Source organism: Pezoporus flaviventris, unplaced genomic scaffold (genome assembly GCF_033815535.1).
Source record: "Pezoporus flaviventris isolate CSIRO_AGI_PZ_B2104156 unplaced genomic scaffold, CSIRO_AGI_Pfla_v1 ptg000015l, whole genome shotgun sequence".
NCBI lineage: Eukaryota > Metazoa > Chordata > Aves > Psittaciformes > Psittacidae > Pezoporus > Pezoporus flaviventris.
Genome location: NW_026892563.1, coordinates 7,636,508 through 7,661,349, shown reverse-complemented (window position 1 = coordinate 7,661,349; position 24,842 = coordinate 7,636,508). Strand labels below are relative to the sequence as shown.

General features: G+C 35.4%; 1 protein-coding gene across 16 annotated transcripts in view; it reads left to right on the top strand.

The window, feature by feature from the left end:
* DMD (dystrophin) overlaps positions 1-24,842 on the top strand; it is a 1,205,254-nt gene that overhangs the window by 793,128 nt on the left and 387,284 nt on the right. For all 16 annotated transcript variants that reach the window (XM_061453343.1, XM_061453346.1, XM_061453349.1 and 13 more), the window contains 3 exons: positions 9,740-9,915; positions 20,702-20,849; positions 22,749-22,898. In XM_061453343.1, the coding sequence (XP_061309327.1) occupies positions 9,740-9,915; positions 20,702-20,849; positions 22,749-22,898 (474 nt within the window). The remainder of the gene's footprint in view (positions 1-9,739; positions 9,916-20,701; positions 20,850-22,748; positions 22,899-24,842) is intronic.

Genomic DNA, 24,842 nt, shown 5'->3' with positions numbered 1-24,842 from the left:
AATTTAGAAGATAATGCTGTATATTTTGTCTATTATTAATACTGTTACAAACTGTATTCATGCTTTATTAAAGTAATTTTGTATTAACATACTCTAGTATTAATATAGTGTTGGTATATTGCTTTCATTCTCAGATGATGCCAGTGATAGTGATTGGATATCATCACAGTGAGCTGTAATGGTGCTGGTTTAATCCTGCTTCATCTTTTCTAAACTTGGAAAGTTGTACTCATGTTTATGCTTAAATACTAAAGCTTGGAAGTTAGCAGACATTCTACATTATCTTTAGAAAGCAAAAAGGAGTCTTATTCTTACTTAATTTGGCACGTGTTTTCCCCATGTAATGTTACTTGTTAGAAGTATAGGGTTTAGTTTTCCAAAAGCCACTTTGTTAGAGCAGTATTCAGAGTATTACCAAGTGCCCTCAGCATCCATAAGCCAGGGAAGCCAAGCGCATTAAACGGCTTACAGCTTCACACTTCTGGTTCATACTCTTGTATGGGTCAGATCTCTAGAAAACCACCATAACCTTCTTAAATATTTCCACAGAGAAATAAATGTGAACAAGGTCTTTTTTCTGTTTGTGTTTGTAAGTCTGTGAAATGGTGACACATCATCAGAAAAAGAAGTAATGTCTCCTGAATTACTATTCAATCAGTTTGTTTCCTGCATCCTTAGCCTGGCATTTCACTGTTTTCAACACTTATTTATCTGAGATTTAATACAGCTATTTCAACTTTGCCTCTTGAAGAAGTGAGAAGAGCCAAAGCCAGCAGAGAGTACCAAGTGCCCATAAAAATTATCACAGCTGATTTTACTGAAATACATTCCTACTGATAGAGGGCTTAATGTATTGTTTTGTTGCCTTGATGTTTAGAACTCAGCCTGCTTCTCTTCTCTTGACATCCTGATACCTAAAGTATCAGCCTGTCAAGATGCATGTTTTTCACTGAAAGTAAACTTTCTAATAAACATATTGATTTGTGTTTTGCAAATGTGGTGCTGTACTGGGAAAAAATGTGTTTATTAAATATGCAGTGAATGTCAGTTCCTAAAGTCTTGCTATGTTTATAGTATCAACTACTTTGAAGCAAGCTGATGTATTTAGCAATCAGAAATGAAATTATGGGAATATGTAAATCAGATATCCCTTGAGTAGCAACTCTGGCATGCTTAGGAAAGCATTCGAATTAATAAAAGATCAGACCCCAAATGCTATAATTATGCTCTGAAGAAGAACAAGATGGATACTTAAGCTAAATCTGTTAGATACTGAAGAAAATACAAAAAACACCTGGGGTCGCAGGGGTTAAAGCCAAGTCTCCTTAAATTAATACAGTTTGATTGGGCCAGAAAGCCTCTCCTCAGTGCTAAAAGAGCTAAAGCAACAGCTCTGGGGAATCTAGAGTTGATGGAAAGTCAAGGGAAGGACCAGCAAAATCAGAACAGAGGAAGAATGAAGAGAACGTGATAGCTGCTTACAAGCCAGTTGATTTGTCATCTAGCATTTTGCCACTGACATTCTCCCACTGGTTAACCTTGTACAAAGGCTTGGGGAAAAAGCTACCTTAACGGTGACAGGAGGAGGAGAAAGAAGCACAAGGCAGGCAATTAAGTCTGACTGCCAAAATCCTCTGGTAAATTATTTGATAGGGATTTTTGGGGTCTGTCTTAAGACAGTTGACCTTATGCTATAGTGTACTTCTAGCACAAGGCAGAGTAGTAACTTTGTTTCTATAATCAGACAATTTCCTCTTCTTGAAAGAATGAGTGTTTCTGCTGGCTTGGCTTATTTTGTTCTGTTATTAACTTAATGGAAATTTCAGGCATTATTTTTAGTTTTGCCTACATTATCTCATTGAACTAGTACCTGTGGTTTATTCATGTTGTCATAACACAAGGCCATAATGCAATGACATATACAACAGGTAAATTAAATGAGGCTGTACATGGTATCTAATACCATTTTACTTGCTTTGCACTTGAAGCTGTCTGCATGTACTTGAAGCTGTGTGCATGTAAACAGTTGCAAGCCTAAACCAACTCATCTTGCTGACCACAATAATCCTTCACAACTGGGAAGCCGCTTTTGCAGGCCGGTTATTGCCCAGGATATGTTTATTCCTTTATGACTTGCTACAATTGCAGTCAAGTCAGTGTATGCTGTCCACTGCTCCAGATCTTTTTGCCATGATTTTTTCTTACAAGCAGCTACAACATGATTAGTGGTAGATTTTTCTATCTTATCTGGTACATGACTGATTTTGCACTTTCCATGAATGAAAAACTATCCAGAAACACTTATCGTGGCTGTCACAAGTATGTTTTTTTTTCTTTAATATTAGTGATGTAGAAAAAATCCATGTGAATTTTCTGATTAAAAAAAAATTATATCTACTATTTTAAGTTGCTTTAAAATGAAGTGTGAAAGATGGGGATGAAAACTCAGACAGCTGAGGTTATAGAAATAATCTCCCAAATGTTTGAAAGGGGTGGTATCTGCAGTAGTTAATCTTAAAGGGAGACTAAAAATGACCAGTGCTAAAGAGTCCATTTATATAGCTTGTTCAATATTTCCAGAATACTACTCTTATGTAATGGATTTTTTTTTTTTTCATAGACAGACGCACTGTCAAATGACAATCCAGTAATTTCAAAAGACAGAGGTAATATGCAACAGATTAAATATCATGACTGAAAGGAAAACAGTGTGCTGAGATGTATATGTTACATATATGTATATGAGGTACACATATTTATTCCAGTTCTGCTGAGTTTAAGACTAGAGGTGGAACTTTCTAGGTATAGTTTCCATAGGAAAATGAAGTTTTCTAGGTTTTGAAGTGCAGGAGGTAGACAGGAAATAACTTGGCTTATGCAATGGTATGGGTATTTCTGTAAGAATCAGGAAAAGGTATGAAATTGGAAGAATGTAATAATTATCTATTTTTAACTGAAGAAAAATCAATTTATTTAAATATGAAAAAAAAAAGAACTGTGTTCACAATGAGTTGGACTAAAATAACTTTTCAAGTTAAAAAAGCAGGCCTGATGTTAAGGTGATTCCATCAGTATTACTGATGTCCTTGAAAACTTAATAATAGGCTATGTTTGAAGAAACTATGCTATGTTGTTATTTTTAAAATGCTGGGACCTATTATGTATCTTGATTTGTGATAGTTGGAAAGAGATTGAAGATGAAGGACACAATTTTTCTTATTGTTGACATTGCTCAGTTACAGCTTTGCAGAGCAGGTAAAATATCTATATGTTGTAAATATCAGAAACTGCAGATTAAACAAGGTATCAAATCAGGCCACAGTCCCGACTTCATACTATTATGTATAGAGGCAAATGGAAAAGTTGCCTGGCAGAGGTTTGTCTTTGCATTTTGGGGCTACATAAATGCGGAAATTAATATATTTCAGTGGCATATATGTATTCTACAAAGTCGGTGAGTAGGATTTTGGACTTACAGTTCAATTTTATGTATTTAACCTAGAGCATAATAGTTAGTATGCAGCAGCAGTGGAGTTTTTGCAAAAAAAAGGCTCTTCTTTTCCCTGCAGTATTTCTAAATCAATTTTAAAATTAAATTGAATTAATATATTAATAAGAAGCAACTGTGTAATTTGGGTTAGAAACACAAAATAGACTTCTGGTCGTGCACTTTACAGTTTAGTTCTGAAATGACTTTCATCACAATTTCACGTCACATTAGAAAGAGATGTGAAATGTAAATTTAAAGGAATATATCCCATTTTTACAGTTATATCTCACTGAAAATAATGGGAAAGAAATGTGTTTAGTTTTATTGTTTGTTTTTTATTTATTTATTCAGTCTTTATTTTTTTTTATTAATCACCTGATGAATATCTTTATATAACCACAAGGAGCTAGTTTGATTGCAAAGAATCAGCATTTGAAGGCAATACTGTTTATCTAAATTTTTAATAGGATGACTAAATTGCCAAGGTTAGCTCTTACTTGAACCAATAATATGTCTTTCTTTCAGTGCTTTTAAGACCCACAGCTTTTGTGGTGGATTGACCTTGGCTGGATGCCTGGTGCGCACTGAAGACACTGTGTCACTCCCTTCCTCATCTGGACAGGGGAGAGAAAATATAACGAAAGGCTCGTGGGTCAAGAAAAAGGCAGGGAGGTCACTCAGCAATTACCATCATGTGCAAAACAGACCTGACTTGGGGAAATCAGTTTAATTTATTGCCAATCACAATCAGTGTAGGAAAATAAGGAATAAGAACAAATCTAAAAACATCTCCCCCATACCTTTCCCTTCCTCACAGGCTCAACTTTGTTACCAATTTCTCTGCCTTCTCTCCATGAACAATACTGAGTATGGGAATGAGGGTGTTTGCCAATCTATAATGCTTCATCTCTACTGCTTCTTCCACCTCACACTCTTCCTCTGCTCCAGTGTGGGTCCCTTCCATGGGATGCAGTCCTTCAGGAACAGACTGCTCCAGCATGGGTCCCCCACAGAGTCACCAGTCCTTCGAGAAAACCTGCTCCAGTGAGGGCTTCTCTATCTGCAGGGCCACAGGTTCTGCCGGGAGCCTGCTTCAGTGTGGGCTTTCCGTGGGGTCACAGCATCCTTCAGGTCTCCCCCTGCTCCATTGTGGTTCCTCATGGGCTGCAGGGGGACAGCCTGCCTCACCATGGTCTGTACCATGGGCTGCAGGGGAATCTCTGCTCCAGCACTTGGAGCACCTCTTCCCCTCATTCTGCACTGACCTGGGTGTCTGCAGATCTTTTTCTCTCACAGATTCTGACTCCACTCTCCTACCTGCAATTATGTCTCACAGCAATTTTTTCCCCTTTTTTAAATATGTTTTCACCTGTTGCTGATGGGCTTGGCCTTGGGCAGTTGTGGGTCCATCTTAGAGCCGTCTGGCAGTGATTCCGTAAGGCACAGAAGAAGCTTCTAGCAGCTTGTCACAGAAGTTACCCCTCTACCCCACCAGTTACCAAAGCCTTGTCACACAAACCCAATGAGGATTTGTAACTCTTTGTCCAGGCAAGGATAAAGGAAAGGAAAGACAAAAATGGAAAGCACATTTTCAGAATGTCTCTGCGGGATTAGGAGGCAGCTTTTAGAATTGTAGTTCCTCAGCAGATGCATTCAAAAGGTTTTCAAGAGTCAATATCTAAGCTCCAAGTTGGATCATTCTGACAAGCAAGAAAATTGAGACAAAATTGAGGCAGCAGTGACAAGAACTTGGAATTACTGTAGCAAGCTGTAATGTGATGTTATTAGGCTATTGAAGTATAGTGTACTACTGCTTTTTGAAAGATAGCAGAATAGACTGAAGAATTTGTATAAGTAAAATACAGGAATTTCAGCCTTTATAGCTTGTTTTATGAAGAATGAATTTGTCACTGTTTCTAGAGGGAAAAAGTCAAGGCATAAAGTCTGGAAGATATCAAAACTTTCAAACAAATCTGTGACGTTTTCTCATTAGAAGCTTTTATCAGAATATGTGAAGTTGTATCCGTCTTAAAATGTACAGTTGTAGAGTTGCACTGTACCCACACTGTTGCTTATACCAAAAAAAATATTTTATTAACAATTTTAGTCAAAGTGAAAATGAAATCTTCTCATTTTACAGTATTTAATGTACTCAAGATACAGGTCTGCAACAATGTCTTTTCCTTTGGTTGCTCAAGTACTGTTGATGTACAAACCCAGTAAAACTGGCAAACAGCGCAGTCTTGCTTTATAGGTAGAATCTACCCAGAGCCTACTGCCAATTCTTTCAAATGCTGCTCTTTTCACAGAGTTGATAGTAACATTCAAATCAGAATAACCTCTATAATTTATGTTAAAAAGAAAGCACTTTCCTTTAAAGTATTGTCAACTCCTTAGCAAACATTGCCTTCAATGTTTTGCTGTCTTTTGCCTCCTCCATCTCTGTCAGCTGTCCTGAGATTCCATAATTCATAATAATAATAATATGATAACAAACAAAATGCACACAAAACAACAAGGACTGCATAGCTGCTTGTAACAAAAACAGCTAGAAAGCAACACATACTCTTTGTTGATTGTTTTAATCCTAACAAAGTGCCAGTAACATGTCTCCTGATTAAATCTATGTGATGTAACTGCCTGGAAAATTAATTTCTTCCTTATTTGTAATGGAACCTTGAACAGAGGTACATAGTCTTAATGGATAAATTAATTCTGGTAACCAAAGGATAGCAAATTGTTTTGGGGATAGTTTTCCACCAAATGTTTTCACATTTCTCTGATTTATGTTGTTGCATTTTGGTAGATACACTTTTATGTCAACCTTATGCTTTTATACAATTAATGGCAGAAGAGAAATTTATATAAATGACTGAAGAGCAGCACATTAATGTCAAATTCAAGATTACAGATTTCTGAAAGTGGTGTATAGTACCCTTACATGCATTTAGGATCTGTAGCTTACCCTAAACTAACGAAAGGCAATACAATCTTTAAAACATTTTGTGCCAGCCAATGTCTCTGACAAAAATTAGCTTGTTTGTGGTATTTCTTCGTGTTACTACAGGGCTTTTCCATAACAATAAATTATTGTTAAGCACATTTGTCTACTACAATGAAAAGAGGAAAGTGCTGATAAGGTTGCTTATAGAATAGTTTCTGGTTAAGTTTAACAGTAAAATGCTACTTCATTTGTTGACAAGAGGAAATGAGACTGCAGAGATACTTGCATGATATATGTACAAGTAAACTAAGAAATAACAAAGTCAAAGAAATGATGCCATTCTGGTACCCATTTGAGTAAGTGGGTAAAGACTGATAATGCTTAATTTACGACTAAACCAAGTAATTGTGATTAGCTCCGTACATGAATATGATGAGGTCTTGTCTTTTCTGAGTTATTTGTAATAATATGTAAATTTTCATTTTTAATTAAGTTTATTTGCTCACTCTGTTCATAAAGTTATTCAAAACTGTATAATTGCAAGTATAGCTATCATGGATGGCCTTCTGAGTAAGCTGGGAACCTCAAGGGCAATATGCCCTTTTGCTTTGCCATTTCTGTATGAAGGGGTGAAATGTCAGTTGAAAATACAAGCAGATTCAGTGTCAATATTCTTTCTGTAGCATCATAAGCTGTAAGGCCATGGGAGCCAACCTCTTCCAGGCTCACAGCACGTTGCCCTCATGCAGGTGTGAAGCAAGGATAGAGGTGCAATGAATAGGGATCTGAGCTGTTGACAAATTTTAGATACTGAGTGTAAATTGTGAAAAGCATCTTTGTGTTTTATTTCTCTGGGATGAGTGTGTGACAACATGACTTTCAGCAAAACAGATAAAACACTTTTGTCCACTTTATACATAAATAAAACCTAAATGTCTTCAAAATTTGCTGTGTGTGAAGTACCTGGTATCAAGAAAAATCTACTTTTTCTTAAGCTGTGGAATCTAGATGAACTTCATCAGTACATGTGTTTCAATTTAATCTTGTGAAAAAATGTCCAATGCATATAGTACTTGGAAAAAAAAATAGTCTCATATTGGGTTCTTTAAGATCATTGGAAATCCGGATGGCCAGAAGCCTTCTCTTGTGTTCTGGTGGAAGTTCACACTTCCTCCTACATATCCTGCGCAAAGTTCCCTTTTGGCATTAGGGATTGTAAGTTCGACCATCTCTGACACTGAGCAGGGTATTGTCTGTTTTTTACTTTGTAAGTAAGTCCTGTTGTATAATATGCCACAGGATAAATCAGAAGATTCCCTTGCTTAATTATGTGTCAATTGAAATAAGCGTGGTGTTTTCTTTTTGTTTTTTTTGCGTATGTTGTGGGAGGGAGACAAACAAATTTAAGATGCTGTGAATGCAGGAAAGGGGCTCCAAGTATTTAAATGGACTTTTAATTACCATTTCACTTTATAATAGTGTACTGACTAGTGGTTACTTATGTAACTTAGAAAAGCTGGTGCAGAGAGGACCACTAAATTCTAAAAATTTTAATTCTAAAAACCATTAGAGTTCAGGAAGAAGAATTTCCCTTCTTTGCTCTCCTTGCCTTGATCTCCTATTCTAAATGAACAGTCATGCTGTGTATATGTAGAAGCTTTTTTCAAAGTTATTTTTTCTGTAAGTGCTGTGGATCTAAAGTTCATGCAGGTGCATGCAGTAGCAAAATTGTTTCAGGTGCCTCACTGGAAATAAGCCACTTACTCTGAGATACATTTTTCCCAAGACTATACATCTTAGTGTTATGATTTACTGTGTAATGCTCCCTACTGCATTATGCAAAGGCCCTAGTGCTGGAATCAGTGCGAAATACAGACATGTATTTCATGTGTGTACAAAAAAATAGATGCTAATTTTAAGCTGGACGTTATCAAACCTGAGATGTCCACTGGAAAAAACAGTGTTTTTTCAGCCTCAAAATAATAGACAATATTTGCATTTAGACAAACCGCCTAACCATTACTGCTATCACCTAATAGTAAACTGTGTACCTTATATTAACGGGCAAACGTTGCACAAGATATTATTATATTGATGTGCATCATACAAAGACAGGAAAATCTAACACCTCAAAGAATGAGGCTTTTCCTGTTCTTAGAAGATCTTGCAGTTTCTGCTACGATGTTATCTTAAATTCTTAAATGTTCCCTAGGCAAAGCGAACTGTGCTGGGACACTTTGGACCAGCAGGTGTCCTCATGTGCCACGACTGGATCATGTAGCTTGCTAATATCCAGCAGAAAAACTTTACTAATCCTAGCAAAGCATAATAAAATGGGCTGCAACTTCTGTCCAGGACTGTGGGTAAACACCGCAGTGCCTAGCTGACACTGACTTTCTGCAGTTGAATGAATTAGGAGCTAGCAATTGAAGTGCTGAAAATGATTTTACACTTCCCTGCTTGTACATTTTGAGGAATTCAAGGAAAAACATACTCATGCTCTATTGATGACTAAAAATATGAAAAGATTTATTTATAAATACAACCTTTCATAAACAGGCATACAGTGTTAAAAGCTAAGCTGCAAACTCAGATCTGTATTGTTTTTAAGTATGGGGTAAGGTAGCTACAAGTATGATAGTTTTTTAATGATAAAAGGTGTAGAAAATAGATTACAATGTGTTTAGTAAAACATGAAAAATTCTCCATCTTCATTATCTTTTGGCAGTTTTAAATTCTGTTGAGTAAATAGAAAAATCTATGTGATAATAGAAATGTAGTTCCCCAACAACCCCACCAAAAAACCCAAAACCCTCAAAAAGCCATGAGGGGCGGGATTATCAGGCTTCTTACACATGGAGACAAAGGTGCTCTTTAATGGAACCACTAGAAGTCATCAGTTTTCACTTCCTCAACATTGCTTATTTGTGTTGGTACCTATTAGGAACCCCAAACAGTGTGTACTTTAAATTTTACAGTGCTTCATAGGCTATAAAATAAACATGGTGTATACCTTTGGGGGTGAAGGAGTAAATTTGCTCACAAGTTTTACTTATTGATTGATCTGCTGAAGATCACTGTAATGATCTCTAGCAGACAAAAGAGGGGAAAAAAGGCTGTAGAGGTGCATTGAAAGTTACTTATTACAAAAACATGAGGTGTCTTTCTGTCCTCTAGCCTTTGGATTTTTTCAGTTGGAATTCAGAGGACAGCAAAAAACTTTCCATCTGACCAGTATGTGGTGAAGCATTTTGTCTCATGTTTGACACCTTTATGAATACGTGTATGTGTTGGGTATTTTGCAGGAGCTTCAGGATGGCATTGGGAGACAGCAAACTGTTGTCAAAACATTGAACGTAACTGGTGAAGAAATTATTGGGCAGTCATCAACAGCAGATGCTAAGGTGCTGAAGGAACAGCTGGAAAGTTTGAACACCCGGTGGCAGGAGATCTGCAGACAGTTAGTTGAGAAAAAAAAGAGGTAGGTTAAAAGAGAGCAAAAATAAAATGAAATTATTTTTAGTAATTTTAGATTTGCTCAAGGTTTAAATATTCAAAGGATCACTCAACTTGTGGAATTTTCATATTCATAGCAGATTATCAGTAATTAAATTTTGCATGCACTGTCATTTGTTTAATTCTTCTTTTCTACCTTCTCCTTTCTGTACTCCACATTTTTATAATTTCACTTGTAATGTTTAAAGAAACCAAACCAGCATGTTATTGCTTGATTAAAAGTAGAACAGATTGGAGGTTCATTTACAGAATTTACAGTTCATTTATCATATTTCAATTTAATAGTATGTCATTAAAATATATCTCTGTAGTCCTAATAATACTTTAGCTAATTGATACAGTTAATCCTAATCTAGTTCACTTCTCATCATTAAAGCTATTAGTATCTACATTTCATAGGTTGGCTAAAAGGCATGGACTGGTTCATTTAGTGTTGTTTATAATCACTTTTGCATCTTTTTCTTTTTTTTTCTCATGCAGTCACAGGAAGCAAGAGGTTTTGAATTACAGATAATGCAAAAATGGTTTGATTTCTTTAAAAAGGGAATTTCCAATTGAAAAAAGAAAAAAAAGGTGTTTTGTTATATACTAGGCTTTATACAACATATGTTCTTAACCTAGATGCTAGGCCTAAATTAATATGATATTCTGTTTTTAAATGCGGTCACCAGTAGAGCTTTCTTCACACATTTTTTAAAACCCAGAATATTCCTTATAGAGGTACATTAATGAGTGCTATGCACGTACTAGAAGAACTAGTAGAGTGCAACAGTTGTTACTTCTGATGTGTCATGTCCCTCTTTTTGATTTAGAGTGAGGGAGGAAAAACAGTTAAAGTGTTCCCTGGGAGTGGTAAGGGAGTATCCTGAATGGTGGTTATTGAGTTTAATCACGATTAAAGTTTCACTTTGAACATGTTAAAAGGAGGTGAAACAAGTAAGCTACAGCTGTCAGAGACTTCAGCAGTGCTTTAAATATTTCTTTCTGATGCATTTCCAGGATGTGATGGTGATGCTACTTGCTACAGAAGGGAGTCCATGGCATTTATTTATCACACTAAAAGCTGATCTTTTGTACAATGGAAACCCATCTGTGTTTCCAAGCCTTAACTTGTTATCTAAGTGCTAACACTTACAAAACAATAACACATAATTTTAATAGCACTTTGACAACACAGAAGAAATTAGTGTTTGAGCTTTGACTGAGAATAAGTAATATGTTCTAGTTCTAGTGAAGATTGGTACTTTCCTTCATTTTTCAGTAGAAATGTGTATCAGAATGCTGCTTTACCTCAAGGCAGTGCTAGAACGATATGGAATTTCTTGGCACATTCTGTATCTTAAGGAAGCTTAGGATCAGTTATGTTCCCTAGATGAAGGTTTTACATTAAACGCTTGCACATGCATCCCTCTTTTTGGTCTGTTTGGTTTGTTGATCAGTTTGGGTTTTTTCCTGTGGAATGACAGAGGGTTGAGGGTGACAGAACACTGGAACAGGCTGCCCAGGGAGGTTGTGGAGTCTCCTTCCCTGGAGACATTCAAAACCCGTCTGGACACATTCCTGTGTAACCTTATCTAGGTGTTCCTGCTCTGGCAGGCGGATTGGACTAGATGATCTTTTGAGGTCCCTTCCAATCTCTAGCATACTGTGATACTGTGATACTGTGACAGCTTGTCCAATTTTGAGGACAGTGATTGCAGAGACCTTAGTTGGTGAAGTCTGCATGAATAAATGCATTGCTGTAGAAGGAATACAGAAAGTGCTGTGTTAAACTGGGATAGAAATGGTTTTGATGTACTCTAGCAAGACCTGTGTGTGTCAGGATGGAGAAGCTTTCACTTTAATTCATCACCCAGTCTTCCCATCAGCGTCAAAGCCAGAGAGCACTTTTGCTCCCAGATCTTGGAAACAGATCCTATTTTCAGTATAGCTGATGCTTCCCAGTATATGCTTTTTCTTCTTTGCTTCGTCTTTTTACTTTCATAGACTGGATGTTCAAAGGAAAGAAAGCTTAGTTGACTGGAATATATGGTGTGCTCTAGCCGGGTCTATCTGCCATAATGTCCTGGGTTCAGCAGGTCTTCATATAGCCTGTCATAGGTGTTATAGGATTTTAATCTCTTTTATGCTTTGGCATCTTAGTAGTTCAATAGTTGTCCTAATTTGATTTGATATACTTAGGTTCTCTCCTACCCATGTCACCCAAAGAGCCTTATTTTTTCATTAAGAACAAAGCATTGAGCAAATAAGAATAGCTGAAGGTACTGATCTCTACTTGCAGTCCAAAAGAGCTAATATAGCCATGATGTTGTGTATTGCATGTGTTTGTACTATAGCAAATTTATTCATGCAAGTCAGATAATGTATGTTATAATAGATCAGGGTGAATTAAACTATTTTTATTTCTCTTTTTCAGAATAGGTTTAATAGACTATTTGTCAAACAAACTCTTAAGCCAGTGTGCTTATATTTGGATCAGTTAAGTTTTAGTAGTCCTTTTCTATATTTCCTAAAACTTGAAATGTTCACGGTTAATATATTTTTATGATCATAAAGGGGATTCTAAGATTTTAGTGTAAGTCACTTAATTTTAGGAATGAGAGAATGCAACCACAATTTAAAACCATAATTTAAGAAGGTTATACTGAAGGGAGAATAGACTGAGTAGAATACATTTTCATTTAGCAAATTAAAAGAAAAATAAAAGTAGATATTGAAATTTAGAACCTTCTGCAAATCAGAAAACTGATTCTAAGTATTTTAATAGATTTTATGTTTTATTCTTTGTAGTCAATACATTGTACTCTGCTTTGAAAGCTGATTCTCAGTAGCTCAAACAGAGGAGTAGTGATCAACTGAACTTCTGTTTTCTATTACATTTTTTGGCTCAGCATATCTCAAGATAAAGGAAGTGGGAAGAAATTAGCAATTGAATAGATTGCAGAAATGAAATCTGACAGTGATTTCAAATTCAAGTGTAATGTGCTAAGCATTATTTAAATGGCAAAGAAATTTTATGTGCTGTAAAGTTAATTTTTGCTATTGATTACCAAGATAATTGATTATGATAATCCTGCACATTTACAGATGGGGCATAGACACTCCATTTTAGACATAGTTCTCAAGCAAAATTCAAACATACCCATCAGTTGAGGGGGGACACAAGAGATTACAGCTGTAACAGAAACCAACATAGGTATTTTTGTAAGTTGCATGAATGTGAGAATTTATTTATAGACAGAAGGTATATGGTGACATTTCCAAGGATGCCCATGGCATTATGCTCTCCAAGGTAGTGAAATGCTGAGCTGATACTGGTAAACTCAAAAACTGAGAGGATGGGCAACAAGCAGCAGATAGTCTTCGTCATAGAAAAATGTGAGGTAATGAATATTTCAGAGAAACAGGCTCTACCATTTTTACATGATGCTTAGCTTGCAAATGGCAGTTACAACTCAAGAAAGTGATCCTGGCATTATCACCAACAGTGTTTGCTGAGGATGGAGGAGTTCTGCAGAATTACTTTGTCAGTTTTCCTGAGGATGCTATTAAATGGTCTACTATTTATTCTGTATGAGAATAGAATATTATCACAACATTGGTAGGGAACACAGTAAATTCAAAATATATCCTTTAACCATCATGAACCCTGTCGTTGTTTGGCTTGATGCATGATTCTGAGATTTTTAACATGTTAATCCTGTTTTCATAAATAATTTGGAGTAAATATGAAATCACCTGCATGATAAGAACTGTAAACCAGATCAGAGCCATGATATTCTATATATAACCGAAACTGATCATAGATTCACTAGTTGTTAATATTGGTGGTAGTCTGGCAGATTTAATGAATGAGAACTATCTGGACCGTAAAACGACAATTTAATTAAAAACAGACAAGAGAACAAACTAACTCTCAAAACAGTTTGAAGAACCTGTAGTGCTCTTTGGTAAAAAGCAGCTGGTTTTTAAGTTTTAAAAGGTCAAATGCTGATCCTAGGCAAGCACAAACTCAAATTTAGCTTTGAATCTCCTTTCTTTGATACTGAAGATCAAGAGGTTGTGCTTGAGTTGTGTTTGCATAGGATGTTATCTTTCATTTGCCTTTATCTAAGAGTTTCAAAGCTCTAGCAGTTTGGATTCAGTTTTTAATGTTTCTGTATCTTGCAGTCTAATCCACCATCTAAGAATTAGATGAGAATATAATTTTAGCACATCTAGTCATTTCATGTTACTGCAAACTTTGGAATAGACCAGGCAGTTGAATGAAGTGAAACTTGATTGAAAGTCTGATACACTGACAGATAGCAAAGTGGGAATTTGAGTTTCTGTTAGCATTTTGCTACAAGCAGCATGTTTTGGAGAAGTTTGATTTTGTGCTCTTGGCTGGCACTACTCAAGCAGAAAAAGAAGACTTTGAAGACTAGGGGAAGTTTCGATGGCCCCTTGAATATATGCTACTAACCCCAGACAAAAGAGGGGGAAAAGTATGTCTCTTCTTCTTCATACCCTAGTAACGATTGCTGCACTATCAGAATACTCTGTCTTCTTGTCCCCTGAGATGCATCCAGCCGTATTATGCTGTACTTGTCTGTTCTTAGCCATGCCATTGGGACCCTCAAGTTTGGGATGACTTAAGGCAGCAGTGGCCTGTTATCAGGGTGTGCACTTGAGTGACTGTGTGGTGGCAAGCCTGAGGGCTGCAGCTGCAGCACGATGCTGTGCCTTTGCTCCCCCTGCAAGAACACATGGGCCGGGCAAAGCTAGTCAAGGGACTATATATCAGGAGGAGAACCAGCATCTCACATAGCAGCTTAATAAGGTGAAGACTCATAAATGAGGTTGTTGACAAACTTGTAACAGCAGTACTGGCTGGTCTTTGTATTTTCTGTCTTTGTTAAAAGTTTCTTGTGTAATTTTTGAAACCAGATGCCCAGGAATTAGATTCCTTTTTTGTTTCAGGCATAATAAGTTTGAGTTTTTATTCATCACAATCTGACATTCGTTAAAATTGGGTTTTGTTGAATACAAGAGAATTTTTCATTATTTTAACTGCAAATACATTTGCACTTTTAATGAGCTTGAACCTGCAAATGTTCACATCTCTACTCAAGTGAGTTTGAAGTAATTATGAAAAGAATGACAGAACAAAGGCTGTTTACCTGAATTCTTTAAAATACTTGTCAGAATATAAACCCAGCACCTTTCTGTTATAAACAAAAATAATTGTTATAATTTATTATTTTTTTTTTTCATACCTTACCTTCATTAAAGTGTATTTTTTTGGTTGGCTGGTTCGTTGGTTTTGGGTTGTTGTTTTTTGGTTTTTTTTTTTGTTGGTTTTTTTTTTCATAACAGAGTAGCTACCAATGATTGGCTTCCTTCATTTAAAACTCAGTATATTGAAGGCTGTAATTAGCTCCTCATTGCAATTTAAAAGCTAGTTTAGGATGAAGAGATTTCACTGATAATTAAGTCAATAAATACATTTTTTCATTCCAACATAAAGTTATATATTGATTTTTTTTTTTCTGTATAGATTTCTTACAGTAAATCACAAGAAATGTATCACTCTGGTATAACATTGCATTGTGTTTACAAGTGTGTAGCTAACCTTCTTACTGTTTAGTATTTGCTTCTGACCTTTTCCTTTGATATTTTTCATTTCAATTATTTTATTTAAAGTTCCTTACCCAAATGAAGCATATTTGCACATTTTTTAGAGAAGGAAAAGAAATTCATTCTTTTCTAGCAAATATTTCTCTAAATTGTTAAGTTACTATTTTGGTAGCTTCTTAAATTCCCAGTGACAGTTACTAAATGCACTAATTCATAATCTTAGAAATACCATAAATACAAAATCAACAGCTTAATGTTAAAAAATAAAAAGATACCAAAACATTATTGGAAGTGCAAGTGGGAATATGAGTCACAAGTGCTGATCTGTCCTACTCCTATGATTGCATATTTTCTTTCTCTTGCTGACACCTCCCAGATAAGTCCAACATCACTTGTGTGCAGTTACAAACTAAACATCTGATGTATTTCACAAACTATTTACGGGTTGCTATGGTATTGGTATCACATTGTTGACTATGGAGAAAATACATGAGCTGCAATATACATTTCATATTCTCATATGTTTCCTAGAAACTGTAAATGAAAAAATAAGCTTACTTGAAATGGGTCATGAATGTTTATGTAATAGTTAACCGTCATAGCTAAGTAAAAAAATCTGTCCAGGGTATTTTGTGGACTACCATAAGAATTTGTTATTGCTTCAGTTTAATACCATTAGGAAAACTAATCCCTAATTTATGAAATACCATACACAAACTAGTATTCAGAAAAAGAATTAATTCAATTTAATTTGCTACTCAGTGTTAAATACTGAATATTAATACATTCAATTCCAGGAGTATAACGTATAAGGTTCATATTTAAGCAGTTATGAAGTCAAGACCAAGAGGCCTTATAAATTTAGAAATGCAAACAGAAAGCTGACATGTTTTGGTATGGAAAACACAAAGTAATGTGCACGAGAATAGCAGGCATGTAGAAGACCAAATGTTACATATGAAATTTTGTATTCCCTGCTATAGTTTGAGAATTTTCCATCAAACAAGATGGGTTATATTCCCGGGTTAATGAAGTAAATCCATTTGCGGACAGAGAAGCAGTTTAGAAGCTCTTTGAGAAATTAGGCTGGTTTAGAAGTATAAGTAATATTTAACAGTGTGCATATCTGTGCTGGAGATGGATCTGCTTGGCTCCAGTTGCTGAAATGGCATTTTATTCTTCAATCGCTTGCTTATACAGCAAGATGTACTCCCAACTGCTTTCTCAAGAGCTGCTCTGTCCATGTCCAAGTCAACTGGTGGGTCATTCTCCTTGTTCCAGTTTGTTTAGGCTTTGATTTGGAAGTCTATACTCCCTTAATAAACATGAACTATTAATTTGTCATTGCCACCTGAATTTAAACACCTAGAAATTACATGAACGTGTTGTTCCAAATATAATCACAGTGATAGAAATCAGCTTGTTCAAAAGGTGCAATCAGTCATCAAGTTAAAACTTTTTATTTGATTGACTGGTTCAGCTAATACAGACAGTGCTTTATTTTAGTGGCTTGAATAATATGATACTTGTCATGCAGGATGTTATTTATAATAAAAATAATGTTCTAGCAGTCAAAGAACATTAAAATTAAAGTAAATTATGAAGTGTACCTCCAGCTCTCATTAATTGCAATGGACCTTTTAATTACTATACTACATACTTTTCCTGACTAGGTAAGTAGATCTTTACGGCTTTTTGGTTTTGGTTTTTTTTTTTTCTGAATTCTGAAACCCTTCTGTACCTGTATATATCTATCTATTTATGTAAAATAAGCCTGTCTAAATGAAATCCTGGAAAGTCCTAGATTGAAAACATCCCACATAGCTCAGATAATAAAACTGAATCCTATTGATCAACATTTAAATTAGTCATCAAAGTAAAAATACTTCCTTCATGACTAGGAAAAGTTTTAAATGTTTTAAGGGTTGGAGTTAAATTCATAAGGGTGATTAAACTGACAGTGCACTTAAGGTGAAAAGAAATCTTGCCAATTGCTGTCTCTTCTAGGAGACAGGAAATCTTTCTGATTTCTCATTCAAAAATGTTATACAGCTCAATACTTTTGCACTCAGGTGCATTGAGTTGAACACTATGCCTTTTCTGTGCCAGAATTAATGTATTTAAAGCTGTATCTTTCTCAGGTTTATCCTTAGGGTACCATCACATAATGCCTCTACTGAGATATGTGCTTTGCAACATACACTTGCATTTCCAGAAATCCTAGACAAATCCCAGTGCCTGAAAGCAGTCATGCAGGTTTCTGTAAGAAAATGTAAGACGAAACCTGGAAAGCAGGGCTATTGATTGAATTCTTTTTCTTTTTATGGTGTTCACTTTTTTAGGTATTTCTATAAATGTAAGCGTATGTGAGTGTATATATATGCATACCTGTATTTATGTGTATATATACGTGTGTATGTATATACATATGTAAAGATATACATAGTTTTAGAGTTTGAGGGTTTTTTTTGTTTTTACAGTAAATATTTTTCTTTTTCTTCTAAAGAACAATATAGCTCCAGTGGCTTGTGTTTTCTTAATCTCTACACAGTAACTCTGGAGAAACTTGCTTATGAACTTAAAAAAGAGCAGTAGTGGACTCATGTGCCTAGCAAATATTGGAATATAGAATATAGTGTGTTCAGTGGTGGATTTAGCAGTGCTAGGTTAAAGGCTGGACTCAATGACCTTAAGACTTTTAAACCTAAACAATTCTATGATTCTGTGACCCTTGGCTGGTACCATAGGGTTCTTTTTTCTCATATCAGTACACACTTGGCAATAAGCACCTAAGAGTGCTCTCTGTTGTTCCATGGTGTCTTTCAATTTCTCAAAGGACATGACTGAACCATATACACCTGTACTGTTGTAGACTTAGAGCATGCGACTCTTCCCTGTCTGGTCCTTGAGCACTAGGTAACAAAAAATTCTCCTGTTTGAGGGTAGATTAAAATTTATCTAAATTTACAGCTACAATACATCTGAAATGCTTGAGAGAATAAGAATCTCTGGATATATCGGCTGAGCTAGGAAAAAAAGCATCCTTCATTTAAACCTAAGCTAATCTCCTTTACACAAACTTTGTATATTTATTATGACTGAATTCATGATTTATTAATGGACTTCATAATGCTTAATAATACATTCTGTACTTGCTTTTCAGTATATGTAATTTTTTCAGCCATAATCACTGCAAATCCATTTCCTGAAAACATATTTGGAATATTTATAATTCACAACCAATATTACAGGAAGAACTTAGTGCTTTTTTTTCCTAAATGCATTGAATTGATTCAGAAATAAAATACATCTTCTACTTAATTGTAGATGGAGAGTTTTAAATATCCCATTCATTATTACCAGTACTACATGCTTAAAGAAATTCTACAAAAGAATTAAACTTGAAGGTAACAGAGGAATAATGCTTCATAGTTTAAAAATTAACGGAATGCCTTTAAACTGTGCTGTAAAGAAAAAAACCTTGAAAGTGTGGTCTGCTTTATTAATAATTATTTGGAAACATCAATGCATAATACTGTTTAATATGTTTTTTCTTATCCAAGATTTTCACTGCATATATTGTTGATGTTGCTGAGTAGCTTGTTTTTTTTTTTTTAATACAAAAGAAAAGAAGGATTTAGGGCAGTGTCTGGAGACACTTTCAAAAAGTGTTTGCTTCTTGTAAATTGAATGGAAACATTTCTCTTTTTCAAGAACACCTTTGTAGTGATGTCTTCTTGCCTGGCTTCTGCCATCCAGGAAAGCCTGTGACATGTTTGTAGCAGCTATCATATTTTTCAGGTTCCTTAAGATTTGACATGCTTAGTGAAGCCAGAGTTAGTGAAGTCTGGTCAGAGTGTTGTCATTGTTACTTTAGTCTGGTTTTTAATCTGCTATTTTGGTGAGGGATCTACATCCTGTAGAGTGTTTATTCCTCTAGTAACCAATTCTTATCTTGTAAGTCCTTGTTAAGGAAGTGCAATAAACACCAGTAAGGTGGAAGGCAGGTAAACCACTAGCAAAAGTTTTTCTAGTTTACAAGTTGTCTAAAATAGTAGTTGAATTGTATGCTGCTGGTATTATTTTGTAATAGTCAGCATTCCAACAGCGTGACTCTCCCTCCTCAAGAAATCTTAGTCTATATTTTCTTTTTGTTTTTACCATGAAATCAGATGTTTCTTTTGCTGTGAAATTAAGTTTATTTCAGCTCATATGTCCCTCTTCACTAGTAGAGTTTTCACTGCTGACCAAATGAGGCTTCTCCCATTTTACGTTGTAACCTGAGTCATGTTATTTAATAGGATTTTTACAAATCTTATATTTTTTCTTCATTTGTTTCTTTCTAACAAATGTTTTTTTTCTTAAAACATTAATGAAGCAGCTTTCTTTCCTTGCAAATAAGTGTTTAAACTACAAAACACTTGAAGTCACTTGAATACTTTTATTGTCTGGAAATTACAGTGAAGGGACCTGATTTGGTCAGCAGTGAAAATTCTGTTGGTGAAGAGGGGCACAAGCATATGCAGGTCTGGTCCTTTAAAAGAAAAGCTGAAGTCATCATTTGCAGCCTCACTAAATTCAGCTTCTGGATTACATGTAGCAGGTAGTGAACAAGTACACCAGAACTAGAACTGTGTTTTTGTGTCACTATTGTTTTATTAAGTTTACTTGAGATCAAAGCAAAAGATGCAAAACCAGCTGGACATTTGGACATATTGGGCAAACAGGTTTAAGCGTCACATTTTACAGATTCAGTTTGGTAAAATTTGGTGCTAGAATTCTTAGTTTCTGACACTGGGCTTCCATGCTGTTAGTTCACACAAAATCTGGTCTGAATTATTAGTAGTTCTAGTTCTGGCATGCTTGTTTGCTACCAGCCATATATAATCCAGAAGCTGAATTTAGTGATGTTACAAATTAGGGCTTGAGTTTTTCTTTTATAATAGATTTAATGCCATGTTAAAAGGGTGCTGGTCTGATAATTTTGATATGAAAAAATTTATGGCACACTTTTAAAAAGAATTAATATAGATCATAAGAGCTAGTTTTCTGTCACCTTTTTTTTAGTGTGGATAAACATTTCAACATAAAAGTAAGTGTATAGAAACATTAATTTCACATTTTTATTACAGGCTAGAGGAAGAAAAGAATATTTTATCAGAATTGCAAGAGGACTTGGACAAGTTGATTTTATGGTTAGAGGAAGCAGACAGAACTGTTGATACTCCCCTTGAACCAGGGAATGAAGACCAGTTAAGAGACTGCCTTAGCAAAGTAAAGGTATTGAGTTTTACTATTAATGTTTTCTTACTTTAGCAATTCTACATTAAAGAAAAGTTAATACTATTTTCAAGGGAATTCTTCTGCCATCAAACTCGGCATTCACTTTTTTAGATAAAGCACAGCAGTGGAATTTCCAAACTCATGTACAAATATATATTGATCATACTAAAATAAGAAAAATAATGGAAAATGTACTGAAAGAAAAATGCCTATCTTGTCACTAGTTAATTAATCATTATCTTTTTCATCCTCATTTCTTAATTCAGAATTTGTCTTTTATAACATTTTTATAACATTTCTCTATAGATGTCTTGTCACTTACGAAATGGTATTCAGTATTTCACAAGAGTATCGAGAATTGCATGCATAATTATAAATGCCAACTGGTTAAAGTGTCACTGCAACATTTTCTAGACTCAACATCTAAATGACTTTTTAAAAATACTTTAAAAAAAGCCCCAAACACTGTATTAAATATTTGCCTTTAAAGGCTGGTATATTTTGATGAAGATGTTAGAGCTTTTAGACTATGGTACTGCTAATAAATACATTCTGTAGAAGTTGCTCTCTTTAGTTTCTGAAAAGTGTTCAATGGAATGACTATGCTTAATAATTTACTCAATAAAAAATTATACTGTAGCTGCAAAATGCACATTACTTATAAAATAATTGCCTAAAGGTTTTCTGTTCTCTCTTGGGGATAATAACTAGTTATCTTTTATGCCAAACCAAGTTGAACAATTTCAGCAAATGATGGAATAGAGCATTAAAGAACCTGAAGGAAATTCAAAACCTGGCAAAAATCTAAAAGATTCTTTAATAAAAATCTATCTCTAAGTTTCTTAAAAAAAAAAAAAGGAAATGAAGACTTAACCATATGCTGAGTTTGTCCCTGACTGTTTAGCATCAGATGTCAGCAAGCTGGACAGAGAATTTGTGTTGCTTTGCCACCATTGTCAAGGGTATCACAATGAAGGTGAAAAAATGTTTATAAGGGGTGTTAGATGCATCTTGTCATTTCCAGAAAGGAATAAAGTTTTAAAGTCTAAATTGATTGTTTAGAATCATGAAAGCTCATGCTTTTCAGATATATACAAATATTTCCCAATTGCAGTATTCTCAAGGGATACATAACCCAAAATTAAAAGTGTTATCTCTTAATTGTATGTCATTTTTACTGTCCACCTTGTTCTTGAGCAACACAAAAGAGAATGCATCCTAATGCAGCAAATAACATATTGGCTTGCAGCGTGGTTCATTTCATACATACCTGCTTATGTTAAGAAAACCTCCCAAAACCCCCAAACTTGAAGAACTTTGTCTTTTAGTTACATTCTCTTCACTTGATATATCGAGTTACTTTGACAATACAAGCTTGCACCAACTGCATATGTGGTGAGGTGGTACATTTAGGTGATGCCTTGCATCCTTTGGTTTTACTTATGGGGTTTGGGGTCTTTTTATGAAGATGCATGAACATTCTTAATTATGAGGCTAGACTGGACAGCTTTTCTTCACATACCATCTGGGTGACTTGTGTTCACAGCATTGGACATGTTAAAACCCTTCTCCAAAGTGCTTGCTGTTTACCATATTAAAATATTGTTAAAATTCATATACATGAGCTATTGAGTTTCCAGAAGTGGAATTTGTCATGTAGCAGTGTTTAATACCTGAAAAATCTCATATTTTGGCATTTAGGACTCTCTTTAGTCTTGATCCACTAATATAGTCTCTTATGGGGAGTTTTAGCCTTCTGCATTCAGAAAGCAATGGTTATTTTGTCTTTAATTGAGTATATTCCTTCAGCTGATACACAAATCAATAAGGGTGAAGATAAGAGAGCTGAAAAATTCCACCATAGTACATCTTAACTGCTGTATTTGTCTGTTCCAGTTAAGAGCTGAAGAGCTGCCGCCCCACAAGGGAATACTGAAACGATTAAATGAAACTAGAGGAACAGCGCTTGCAAGTGCATCACTGAACCCAGACAAAAAACATAAGCTAGAGAGTACGCTGAAGGAGGCTAACCATCGCTTGTTGAAGGTTAGACATATTACTAATGTAACTGTGGTATAAAATTTTGATCTGCAGCAAATATTTTCATTATATATTTTCAGGTATATATTGTTTTTCTCCATATGAAGAGACATTTGTATGCATAATGAAAGTGAAGAAGAAAAATGTGTACAGTACACTGCTATAAGAAACAATGATAGCAAACCAAGACTATTAGCACCTGAAATGATGATGATGTATCCGAATATACTCCTAAATCACAGGTCTGCTGCTTAAGAGTGGAAAGCAGAGCAACAGTTTTGTAGCCTGATTGTTTTGAGGGTACAGCAAATATTCCAGTTCTTGTGACTCAGGTGTGTGAGAGACAGCAGCAAATGGCTGATTGCCTTTATGGAAACACTTCCCAGTTCTCTCCTCTTCCCAGCCCCAAGGTGGAAGTTGCATCCTTGGAAGCTGTTTTATTCTCCACCACGCTTTTTCCAACACTGAGCTTCGATTTCTGCTTTCTGTGTAGGGAAGTACCATTCATTTTGCTTTCTGGGATCTCCATACTCATGGACAAAAGTAAAAGAGTATTTTGCTATATTCTGTTGTTGAAGTAGCATATTTCTGTGTTGGAAAATGGTGAAAGTGAGTAGCAAATCTGGTCAAAAGAGGTAGCTAATTTGACTGCTCTCATGTATCTTCTGTTTCTTATGCAGCAGAAATGGTAGAGAGCATTGTACAGAGGACCACAACCCAAGGTATGGATAGCCTGGTCAGAAGAGGTCAATGTAGAATTAGCTGAGAAACTTTGAGACTGATGGCAAAACCAGAATCTCTGTGGTATCTATTTATTGAAGTTACCAGGATGCCAGGAATAAAAGAAAGAAGGATTCATTGCGTTTAGTTCTGTTGGAAAGAAGGTGATGAGATTTTCTTTTAGGTACCTTACTGAAAAACAAGCTAGAGTTTCTGGTCAGAATACTACGTCCTGAGGGTTTTACTATTACTGTGAACACAGCTGAATTTCAAGCACAGTTCCAGGATATAAACATAAAGTTATTTGATGTGGGACTCCCATTAGTTTGTTACTAATAGAAACAGTCTGGCAAGGTTCAGAATATTAGCTAATGGCTCAGGCAAAAGTGGATAATAAATATTGATCACATTCAAGACTCCAAGTTGGACACATAAATCATAATTTGGGTGCTTGCACAGAAGTATCTCTCTACAAATGAGTTTCTGAGATCAATGTATATGGAAGAATTCAGACCACCTTGAGATCAAATATAGTGTTATTTACCAGCTGAAATAAACATTTACATAGCTGAATTTAGGCACCACAATTTGTATATCTGAGATGTAGTATTAAAAGGACATTAGTTTTCATGAAAAAATACTTTTAGTAAAATGACACAAATACATTTTAATGAAATCTGTAATTTGCCTCTGAATTTAAGTTTTTAAAGATTAGTCATATACCTAAAAACTTAGCATTTTAATTTTCTGCTTCCTGTTGCAGAATGTTCCAAGTTACTTGTCATAGTCAGACCACCTATGAATGTTGTTAAAAGTAGTTAGGTCTCAATCAAATATGGGGGATAAAGCTACTGTTTAGTGATTCATACAATCATAGAATAGTTAGGGTTGGAAAGGACCTTAAGATCACCTAGTTCCAACCCCACCTCCATGAGCAGGGACAGGACACACTAAACCATGGACAGGGGTAGAGCATTTGACGTCATCTACCTGGACTTGAGCAAAGCATTTGACACTGTCCCACACGACATCCTTGTCTCTAAATTGGAGAGACATCAATTTGATGGATGGACCACTCGGTGGATAAAGAACGGGCTGGATGGCCACACGCAAAGAGTTGTAGTCAATGTCTCAATGTCCATCTGGAGACCAGTAAGGAGTGGTGTCCTTCAGGGATCGGTGTTGGGACTGGTCTTGTTCAACATCTTTGTCTGTGACATGGACAGTGGG